The 12,056-nt window shown below is 37.6% G+C and overlaps 2 protein-coding genes across 2 annotated transcripts in view; one reads left to right on the forward strand and one right to left on the reverse strand.

Moving 5' to 3' along the window:
• The window catches only part of gnai3 (guanine nucleotide binding protein (G protein), alpha inhibiting activity polypeptide 3), a 354,328-nt gene that overhangs the window by 180,854 nt on the left and 161,418 nt on the right, over positions 1 to 12,056 (reverse strand). The gene's annotated exons all lie outside the window — the stretch shown is intronic.
• The window catches only part of kcnc4 (potassium voltage-gated channel, Shaw-related subfamily, member 4), a 41,048-nt gene continuing 29,421 nt past the window's right edge, over positions 430 to 12,056 (forward strand). The window contains exon 1 of the mRNA XM_067413783.1: positions 430 to 1,630. Within this exon, the coding sequence (XP_067269884.1) occupies positions 1,013 to 1,630 (618 nt within the window). The 5' untranslated portion in view covers positions 430 to 1,012. The remainder of the gene's footprint in view (positions 1,631 to 12,056) is intronic.

Consider the following 12,056-nt stretch of genomic DNA (forward strand, 5'->3'; position numbering starts at 1 on the left):
TTTGCGTCTTCAACAGCAAAAATAAATAATAAATCAACTTTCGAGTTTACACGACTTTCTAAAAACTAGCCTAGTGAGATAGGCAGTCAGATTATAGAAATGTCAAATTTACAGTCAAACCCCCAACCCCAAAAACTCCCATGCAGAAGTGTTTAGTAGTTTTTGGTAATTTAATGCCAGAATTTACATTTAAGCTATGCATTTGACAGATACACAAAACAATAAAGCTCGTAATACAGTGTTATAAATGCACATACAATCTAATTTAAATGTTAATTAATGCGGAAATGCGTCGTCATATTGCGTAAAAAAGGGTAAGTTGAATCTTTTCACTAATCAAATTGCTGAGCTCACAATCCCACGTAATGCAGCGCTGTAAGGGTTACTGAAACGCTGAAGCATCATCATCACCATCATCATCCTCTCATGGGCTGTGTCGTCTGACTGTCACAAAGATGCAACAGATCGTTCCCAACATCTGATGATACCGTCTCATCCTTCGGCAACGGATGATTTGGCCGAATACTGGTGTACAATCAAAGTTAGCACAGCAAGCTTTTATTTTAAATCCATTGTGATTAAGAAATAATGCGCGCGCTGGATGGGATTTACTAATTCAACGACACGGTGACGAGAGTTTTGAAAGAGATGAATTTGTGGGGAATGTTTAGAGTTGTCTGAGTGTTATTTGAACTAGCCTACTGAGTTTGTTGTTTTTCGCAAATGTGAGAAATGCCTATAAGCGCGCGCGTTTAATTTGGTCGAGATACGCGGACGTTTTGCTAATGTTTTGGTGTTTACTATAGTGTCAAAATGCCCATGGATGAGTATCAACGCAAGCATCCTCCCAAAGACTGAGAGTTTATCTGTCAACAGGTGGCTCTTCGCGTCTCTCATGGTCATGTTGACGGCGGAAACTCTCTACAGTTGTTCGACTTCTCTAACTGACGACATCTGCGCTGGTTTAGAAAGCCAAGAGAGTTACTAGCTAAAAGCCTCTTCATCGAAATCTATGATCAGCTCGGTGTGTGTTTCGTCGTACCGCGGGCGCAAGTCAGGCAATAAACCTCCTTCCAAATCATGTCTGAAGGAAGAGATGGCCAGAGGCGAAGACTCGGACAAAATCATTATCAACGTTGGCGGCACGCGCCACGAAACCTACAGGAGCACCCTTAAGACCATACCGGACACGAGACTCGCCTGGCTCGCCGACACAGACACCCAGGTGAACCCGGACGCAGACACAGGGCAGACGCCCGCCACCAGTGAATTCTTTTTTGACCGTCACCCGGGCATATTCGCCTATGTGCTGAACTACTACAGGACTGGCAAGCTCCACTGCCCGGCAGATGTGTGCGGCCCTCTGTTCGAGGAGGAGTTGGCATTTTGGGGCATTGATGAGACGGACGTGGAGCCCTGTTGCTGGATGACCTACCGCCAGCACAGGGACGCAGAAGAGGCGCTTGACATATTCGAACCGCCAGATCCGGAGGATGCGGAGGACGACCAGGACTTGCCCAGACGCTTCGGCATTGAGGACAGCCCTGACCGCTCCAGGGGATGCTGTGAAGTTTGGCAACCAAAAATATGGGCGCTCTTTGAAGATCCATATTCTTCGCGTGCAGCCCGGGTAAGAGATCAAATGCACAATACACGATACACTAATTGGGGGTGTGGGGGGTGGGAACAAGGCTTTTGAACGTTTTTTTTTTCTTCCAACAAATGGTCAAGAAGGTAATGCACTAAGCTGTTTTATTTCTTAGTTCACTTCCAGCTGCTTTATACAGCATAGGCCTAAAAATAAATTTCTGTTCTCTTTCAAGGAAGGGGTCAAATTAGTGTTGCCTATGCTATTTCTTGTGTCAGAATGTTAAAGAATGTTACATTTTTGTTCTAATGAGGGGAAACTCATAAAATGTGAGATACAGATAGCCTATCACATACCGTATTTGATCATAAGTAATTCCTCATTAGAAAGGTTTTAAATGGCAATTAATTGAATATCTATTCAACAGGCATACACTGTAATTAAAATAAATGAATAAAAAAATTACTTGAATCATTGCTTGATTTTAATTGTTGGATACAATTAAAGGTCAGGCCGTCTGAGGTGGGACAGTTCAAAACAACACTTTATAAGGTGGATGCAGACATTTCATGTTTAAAACTAGCTATTTTGCACGATAGATTAATTTTATTTTAGATGATAGTTCATTTTAACACACTTAACTTGTGTGATTATTGCCTCTATAAAGCTTTAAAAAAAGGTTGTGGGACACCAAAGTGTACAATGTATGGGCAATAACCTCAGCATATGCGCAGAAACCATTTTATTATGATTGACAGAAACCGACTTGCATCATGCAGTATTTAGTGTAAGTTATGCACTTCTGTCTAACAGGTGATTCCAACAGGTGTTGCTTTATGGCCATTGTAGTTTTCAGGCTTTACTCTCAATCTATAAGTTAGTTTTGAATGTCATGATCATAAATCATCTTTACACTGTGGTTACAGTGGAAACACAATCAGCAGCAGCAACTGTCTATTGAACGACACCTGTCTCACACTGTTGCAAACATGCACTCACCCAGATGCCACCTGCTCTAGTGTTAATGTGTCACATGCTGATGTCAGACATGTGAAATCTTCTCTTGCTGTGATGGATGAATGTCATTTGGAGAAGTTTCTATGATGCTACAGAGATGGATTGATTTATGTTTAATTCAATCTTAATGGTCTAAGAGTAAGCCAAAAGTTGTGCAATATTCAGATTGGTCTCCTTTATTGCTAGGTTGGTGATTTACTAGCAGATAAAGACAGAAGGATGCGTATTAGGGGGGAAGTATCAGAAGAATGGCCTTTAGAATGGGAGGCTTAATTTTAAGTTAAGATTCAATCGGTGTGTGTAAAAGATAAACTACAAGAGGACAGAGTAAGAGAGCATGGCTACAGTGCTTTTAACATGTCTATATGTCAGTTTTAAATCCATCAAATGATGATGAGAAAAACGACTTTCAGGTATTATTCATGATTAGAATAAAGAGTTGTGTCACCACTCTGTTTTCAGCTGGTTGGTTAGATTTTTTTGTGTTATCATGTTTTCTGCCCTTTCTCACATTAGTCATTGTTCAAAGCAGCTCTTTGCTAATTGTACTATATGTGTAATGTAATTTATTTCTGTCATGGCAAAGCTGCACTTTCAGCATCATTATTCCAGTCTCTTCAGTGTAACTTTCACACAATCCTTCAGAAATCATTCTAATATGCTGATTTGGTGCTTGACAAAGATTTTTTGATGTTCAATGTTGAAAATGGTTGATACCCATTATAATAAGCATGATACTTTTTTCAGGATTATTTGATGAATAGAGAGCTCAGTAGATAGAAATCTACTAGTATTAATTTCTTTTCTGTAGAGTGAAGGAACAACTATATGAAGGCAACATTTCCAAACTTGCCCTGAGGTTTTTATTACACCTATTTTGCACATTTTATAGCTAATCATATCTTTCATGAGTGTTTTGAGGGACTATTCAAGGTGTAATTACATCACAAGCAAGAACACCCTCGGAAGAGCATACGGTCTCTGCTGTAATGAGCTTTTTAAATCTCTAATGTGAAAGCTTTTTATTGTAGGACTAAATCTCTGTTACAGTATTGAACCCTGGACCTTATGGCTCCTTTATTTTGACAGAGAAATCAATTTCTCCCCTTAGAGAAATTTAGAAGTAATTAATTTGCTTTAGGTCACTTTTTAAATCAAAAGACAAAAAAAAAACCATGCTGTCATACAACGTGTCTCTTTTCTTCAGGCTATAAAACAGACATCAGATTTCATTGATATGCAGTGTGTTTGTCACAGCTGAGCTGCTTTGGTTGTTAACCTCTACACAGCTGAGCCATTGCCTTGAGGTCCGTCACTTCATCAGTATTAATCTAGCTGTTTGTTTTTCCCTAATTAATTTAGATGATTTCCAGCATACAGACCTGACAGACTAGATGGGATCATGCCTCTCAGAAAACCACTAATGAGGAAGAAAGAGGTGAAACAGAACAGATACACCTTTTAAAGAATAAACCTCTCAGAGCAAACAAGACGTCATTATATTCCAATCACCCAGAAATGACAAGGAGCAAATAGTTGGGTTTCTTGGACCCTGCTGCTCTTCGGCTCTCTCAATTATCTCTGCCTTGAGAGCATTATGGGCTGCAGGGCTCATGTTACCATACTGACGGCTACTCAGGCCAGCTAATACAGTTAGAAAAGAGGAAAATCCATCTATGAGAGCTTTCATTAATCACAGGATCTTAACGGCAGAGGAGAAATGGAAAGCGATAGAAACACTGCAAAAAAAAATTCCTAACCAGTATTTTTACAGTATCTCGTCTTCTAGTAAACATTTCAAAGCATTTAAGATAAATTAACTTAAGTTTATTTTCTTAACCTATTATAATAATAATTTGACCCTCGTGAAATTAATAGTCCACCAAAAATGAAAATTCATTTATTTACCGTCATATCAGATTTGAAGGACAAGTTTACCGTTTATGTCAAGTTTAGGGTTAGAAATTTCTACAGTGTTTGGAAAATGTATGGGTAGGTTTAGGTTTAGTGGTAGGGTTAGGGTTATGACTACATTCTTGGACAAGAATGTTGTTCCAGAAGCAAAAAAAATATGTTTATCCAGGAACATGTCTTACCTGGCAAAATCTCAGTGACTCCATAGGATTTTTTTTTGTTAACAATATTCTTCAAAATATATTATTTTGTGTCAGAGGTTTGAAATGACATGAGGGTGTTTAAAAAAGTGTTTATTTTCGGCTGGACTGTCCCTTTAAGCTGTTCTACAACTGTGTTGATTGTTTTTGTTGATTTTATGTATGTGTGATGAGCTCTACCTTATAATTACAGCATTACGTTCTCACCGTCATGGTAATTAATCAGTCCCCGGGTAATTGACCGAGGGCAGACACTGTCTGGATGTATGCAGTGCTGGGCATTCTGCTAGCATGATTTTTGAATAGTTGTTTGCTATTAAAAAGCCCTATTGTTCTTGGGTTTTAAAGTGCTCTAGTGGACAAACTATGGGTTAAACCTTCATGAGATATTAGAGATCCCTATTATGAACAATATATCCTGATGTTTAATCACCCATAAAATGGCGTTAAAACAATCTCTATGTTTAATCTTAAAATATAAGGATAGACATACAGTCTTTACAATGGAACAAACCATATAAAGGCCTTAGATCACACTGTTTTGATCACATCAAAACTTATATGGAGTTTTTGTTAACTGAACGTTTTTTCGGAAAGACTTTTCTTCAGCTGACAATTAGATTGTTGTTAAACAACAGTACAATAAATTGAACACACTGTATTCTATCCCTCTCAGCCTCATTTTCATTCATGTCAAAAATGAAATATGCCGCTATTAGGGATCAGGTAACCATCCCATCAGGTCTAAAATATTATGAATAAACACATTGTTGAGGAAGGATTGATGAGGTTTTGACTCATTATTTAAATTTTGTTCTTTTTGAATAGTAGTGTAACTTTAATTTGATATCGCCTAACAAAATCATCATGAAGATGTGTAGTTAAACATGGCTTTGCAAAAGTATTAAGACCCTAAAACAGTTCTCTGATTTAATTGAATAGCAAATCCTGAAGTGTATTGTTTTTCTAAGCACCTAAAACTTGAAGTTTGAATGGGGTTTTGTCTAATTTTAATCATCTAAAATATGCAACTGCATAAATATTCCGTTCATGTGCTGTCGAAGAGATACATTCACACAAGCGGAAATAATTGCCTCTAACAAAATGTGAATCTGGCAATAACTGTTTTATTATTTTTACCGTCTGAATAGCATAACACACTAGATATGATTGAATTGTTCTAGATGCTGAACACTTTCACACGTCACTGAATTTGAGAAATGACTATGAGTAAAATGTGTGCAAATGAAGCTCTTGCTTCTCAAATTTACAGTTATTAAATTTTCTGTTGTGATTCGATCGATTTTACATCACACACATACACACACACACACACACACACACACACACACACACACACACACACACACACACACACACACACACACACACACACACACACACACACACACACACACACACACACACACACACAGTGTTGTTTCTTGACCATTGTTGTGTGCTTTGTGTGTGCATGATGATATGACATTAAAGGATTTATTATTACAAATTGTATTTGTGTTACAAGATCTGAAAAAATACAGAGGAAATAATTTATAACCTATTGAGGTTTTTTTGTACTTGAATTCATTTTTGTGGTATCTCTTCATCCTCAACTGTTGTTTTTTGTTTTGTTTGTTTTTTGCATTCAGATCTATTTTCTTTAAAGTCCCTTAAAACTCATCTTTGATCACCAAAATGACATATTAAAAAAAAAATCCTTGACAAAAAAAGTATTCATTCCTTAAAATAGCTTGACAGTAACTATTTACCTTTGTTTCATTTAGTATTGTTTGATGCATGAATATGCAAATTATCTCCATCTCCACTCACTCATACAAAATTAGACGTGATGGTTTCAAGGTAGTCTGTGACGTCAAACACCTGAAATTTCAAACAATCGCTTTCGTTCACTGCAGTTGTAAGGAGAAAATACAAATGTTTTGTTTTAAAGCATATTAAAACATTAGAAACTTGGTCTTTAATGAAATGAATGAATAAGATGCAATACCATTTGTAAGGAACTGCCTGCCAGATTTACAAATAGGTTGTTGTCATCGATCTAACACCTTTTTACAGGCAAGATGAGGCAGTGGCTTACACACTGAAAAGTTCCTGGCAAGGGAATGGGTTTAAAGAATGCCCTGTTTATTATAAATATCTCAAAATCATGTAAACAAAAAATCTATTCATAAGAGAGACTGTAAATATGAATAGACACAATGAACATTTAACTAGAATACTTTGCAGTACGTCTCTTTCTAATAAAATGTACAGAATTTATACCTGCACAAGCTGGTCCAGGTATGCAGTGAGCAGTGGTCTCTGGTTTGAGCCTTATGAACACAATGACAGTGTGTAAATAACAGAATGTGTCCGAGTATGAACAGGTTGGCTTTGTCTGTTTAGAAGTGTGGTAAATCATTTGGCACTTAGATAAACCAAAATGTAGATATCCTTCACAGGCTAGAGTTGCTCGCAGACCTACACTGAAAAAAAGGAAAACACACATTGTCCAATTTACTTAATCTTATTATTTGCAATCTACGCAACAAAATTGTGTTGCTCTTCTAAACATGATTTCTTTGCTTTTGATTACTAGATTACATTATTTGGGGTTAATGTGAACCAATCAAGTACTCGAGCATGATTTTTGCTGAAACTGTAGTACCCAGCATGCTTTGCTTGGGACTTAAAAATTGTTGAACTTAAGTGTTATTTAATTATTTAATTATGTTTAATTATGTTGGAATAATTAGAACCATTTAAATTATACTGGGTTACCATATGTGGAGAAGAGCGGAGCGATTGCTTAGGCTGTGGACTGACTGCACATGTCATTAGAGAGCATTTCATTCATAGCACTTGACATGTTCATATGTGCTATTGCTGGCTAATAGAATGAAATGAATGAACAGTCTTATAAATCAGTCAAGTGACCACAAAAATATACAAAAACAAAATAAGCTTGTGATTTGATTAAAGAGGCAGGGTCTCAAGTCCCCCTGTGCACACCACTGTTGTTAGGAAGCCATATTAAAATCATTTTGAGACTCAACTGGGTTACTTAAAAATGACTTCATTCCATGATGTTGAAGATATGTAAATAAATTATGTTGGTTTAACTTAATTGATTCATGTGGAATCGATGTACATGATTAAATCATGTAAATCCAACCCACTTTTTTTTCAGTATATACTCGCAGCATGTTGCAGTGGCACGTTTACTACAGTGGCGTTTTGTAATGTTGAGGCTGATCGTTTTTAAGAAAACCCCTTAAAAGAAGTCAACTTGACCCAAAACTAATTATATTTATTATTTACAATTTATAATTTACAATTTTATTTACAACAATTGGGAATAAATCTATTTTATATTAGAAACTTCAACTTTAATCGTTGGCTTAAAGGGAAAATTCACCTAAAAGTGAAAAGTATCCCATAATACCCTCAAGCCATCTTAGGTGTATGTAACATTCTTTTTCAGACAAATAGAATTAGTTATATTAATAAATATTCTGGCCAATCCAAGCTTTATAATAGTAGTGAATGACAGCCCAAAATGTGAAGCCCAAAAAAGTGCATCCATTTATTATACAAGTAATCCATATGGGGGTGGAATATCCATATTTAAGACGTCTAAAGTCAAATATATAGCTTCCGGCAGACCGCCTTCCTTATTCAGCCTACGCAGAAAGTGTAACACCTCTTTCAGTTTAATGGACGGATGCACTTTTTTAGCCTTAACATTTTAGACTGTCATTTACTGCCATTATAATGCTTGGATAAGCCAGGACATTTTTAGAGGGTTAGTTCACCCAAAACCAAAAAATTCTGTCATTAATTACTTTCCCTAATGTCGTTCAACATCCGTAAGACCTCCGTTCATCTTCGGAACACAAATGAAGATATTTTTGTTGAAATCCGATGGCTCAGAAACACCTTCATTGACTGTAACATTAATATGTAACATTAAAGGGTAAGTTCACCCAAAAATGTAAATTCTGTCATGAATTACTCACCCTCATGTCATTCCAAACCTGTAAGATCTCCATTCACCTTCCGAACTCAGATGAAGATATTTCTGATGAAATCTGAGAGCTCTAGGGCCCCTCCATAGACAGCAATTTAATTGACACATTCAAGGCCCAGAAATATAGCCTGGATGCCAGCCGAATTTAGCCCCGCCCACAACATTTTTGATCCAGCAATTCGGTCTGGCCTTGCTCCATAGAGGAGCAATTATCCCCGAACAGAAACTGTTCGGACCAATGAAATCATCAGGGCGGGCTTTAGACGATGACGGACAGATGATCAACAGTAACGTAATCATGCACTTCATCAAAGGGGCTTGAATTTTATTTGTTTGAATCCTTAACGGAGAGCTTGTTTGTATATGCATTCACCATCTCAATTTCTCTCAGAAATGATGATCATGTTGGGTAAGTACTCTGTGTATCATTAAATTATTTTACAACATTGGCAAAGATCGTGTATTCCAGCCTGATTTCAGCGCGCGTGCAGACAGGGTTGCCAAGTTTTTACAACAAAACGCGCCAACTACTAGCTCTAAACAATAGCTTCTCGTGGGTTTCTCTGGGGAAAAAATGGCGTTTGGGCGAAAAAAACGTGGCCAATCACATCGTGTATAGAGTCGGTGGGTGGGGCCATAATGACGACGGCCGAGTTGCGTTTGCGTTCTTCTAGTAAACACAGAAACTGGCGAACGGCGGCGGTCTTTCGAATCAGCTCTGACCGCGATTCTGGAAGACTTGGAGTTAAGCTTTTCTCTGAGAAAAGAACAAAGAACGGCACTGAAGTCATTCTTAAAAAAGGAAGATGTGTTCGGGGTTTAGCCAACCGAATACGGCGAATGTTTAATCTATCAACAAGCTCTGTTTCACCTTCGTTGCTCTGCTGGGTGGTAGCGCTATCCTATCGCGTGCAGAGGGAGTTTGAAAGACATCCGTTTATCCCGCCCCTCGGATTGAGCCCTGTCAATGGTGAGTTTCCAGACCAAACATCTTGATATGGGTCTGGCTTGTCAGGCTAGGAGTCACATGGACTATTTTAAAACTACCTTTCTGGGCCTTGAAAGTATTAATTAAATAGCTGAGGTCAGAGAGTTCTTAGATTGATACTGATACAAGCACAAGGTCAAGGAGGCACAGTAGAAAAGCTTGATTCTCGATAAATTATTCACCACTTCTCATTCCAGGGTTTCCGCGGTTTGTCTGACCCTGACCCAAGTGCATTGTGCCCTGACATGTTAGTGCAGTGACGGTGTGTGCAGTGAAAACTGCCTTGACTTTTGTTTTTTTAATGTTAGAACTCTCAGAAATGAGCATTCATACAAATGCCAATGCAGAGAAATTGTATCAAGAAATTGAAGCAGTATCACATTCACAAACACTGTTGTTCATGCAGGGAAAACACAGTCTCTCTGGAGAAATGCTTGGCACAACAGCTTATGGTTATGGGCTTCTGGCACTGGACTCAGAGTTATATGACAGACAAAATAATAGTGACTCAATTCATCCCTGGTGTATGTAATTGCTTAAGTTCCATACAGTCTGCAGCCTAGGAACAATATAATGCATGGTGGGAATACCTTTTTGGCAGTTAAAGTCATGGTTCACTTTTATTCATATTTGGTTCATACTGAAGCTTTGTTTAGTATTTATAGGCCCGGTTTCACATACAGGGCTTAGATTAAGACAGGATTAGACCTTGGTTCAATTAAAAAATTTAAGTAGCTTTTTTAAATGGGCCTTAGAAAAGAAAATGACTGGTGTGCATCTTGAGACAAAACAATGATACTTAATAATAAATAATTTAAGATGTTAGTGCAAGTTGCATTAAGTTAAAACAGCTCAAACATGCATTTTAGTCAGAGACTTAATCCTCCACAAAACATTAATCCCTAGCAGATAATATAGTACATTTATGGTTCCATGTTCACTAAACAACACAATTACATTACAGTTTACTCCAATTGGCAGATTGTATTCATTAAGGCATTTTTTTAGAATTACTAGTCCCTTAGTTGTAGAGACTTAATCCTAGACCGGGATGTTGCTAGCGCCGTGCCCTTCTGTTTGAGTAACAGGGTGTAATATTTTTGTAAAATGTTAATGAAGTGATGGATGGGTGACATATTTGTTTAGTCAGCCCTAGTCAAAGCTACAACTAAGGGACTAGTAATAGCAGATTCCCTGAGGACTTGAATGCCAGAGTTTATATTTATCCTTTATTCTGTATTTTGAGTCTTCCTGCTTTATTCTGACATTGTTTTTTTCTTGTTTAACAGTTATGGAAGGCCTGAATTATTTTCCATGGAAACTTAATTGTGAAACAATAGGGTTTGCTCATACAGGTGGACTGGAATGTGACAGCTGCACGATGGATAAATGTCTTTTTAAGGTGTGACTGAATGCAAAATAAGCTGGAGGCTGTTGTAGTAAACAGCTGGTACGGGAAACGATCAAAGTGGACACTCACAGACACGAGCAACACTCTCTCTCTCTCTCTCTCTCTCTCTCTCTCTCTCTCTCTCTCTCTCTCTCTCTCTCTCTCTCTCTCTCTCTCTCAATTCAATTTCAATTCAAATGTTCTTTATTCGCATGACAATTGTTTCAATGTATTCAAAGCATTAACATACATGTACATATACATACATACATAAAATAAAGGAATTATATAAAATAAAAAATAAAATAAAATAAATAATAATAATAATAGTAATATATTGAACAATCTGTAAACATTTTGAATTATCTTTCTCTCTCTCTGTGTGTGTGTTGTGTGTGTGTGTGAGCGCATCACTGATTGGTCGACTCCTCCCTATTTTTGTGATTAATTTATCTTGCTGCTAGTAGGATACAATGTCTTTTTTCACCTAATACATGTAGAAGTTGTGTTTTATTGTTTGATTTTATGAAGTCAGGGCAAAGTATTTCGAATTTAGGATAGAATGTGTTTCTGATTTGTTCATAGTTAGGGCAGCTGGTGAGGAAGTGTGTCTCTGTCTCCACTTCTCCAGCAGTGTAGTACGGGCAGATGTGGCTCTCTCTGGGCAGCCAGTTCTGTCTGTATCTGCCCGTCTCTACAGTCAGTGTGTGATTGTTCAGTCTGTACCTCGTCATTCTTCTTCTGAACTCACTGTCTTTCACTGCGCTCAGGTATTCTGCTGTTGTTTAGTTTCTGTTTAGGGCCAAATAACATTCCAGTTTACTTTGTTTTAGTGTTGTTTCAGTCCAATAGGTCAGGTAGATTTCTTTTTGTGCTTTAATCATTTGGTTGAGCCGGATTGTGTGGATAAGGGTGTCAGTGTCCTG

The sequence above is a fragment of the Pseudorasbora parva genome, chromosome 13 (genome assembly GCF_024679245.1).
Source record: "Pseudorasbora parva isolate DD20220531a chromosome 13, ASM2467924v1, whole genome shotgun sequence".
NCBI lineage: Eukaryota > Metazoa > Chordata > Actinopteri > Cypriniformes > Gobionidae > Pseudorasbora > Pseudorasbora parva.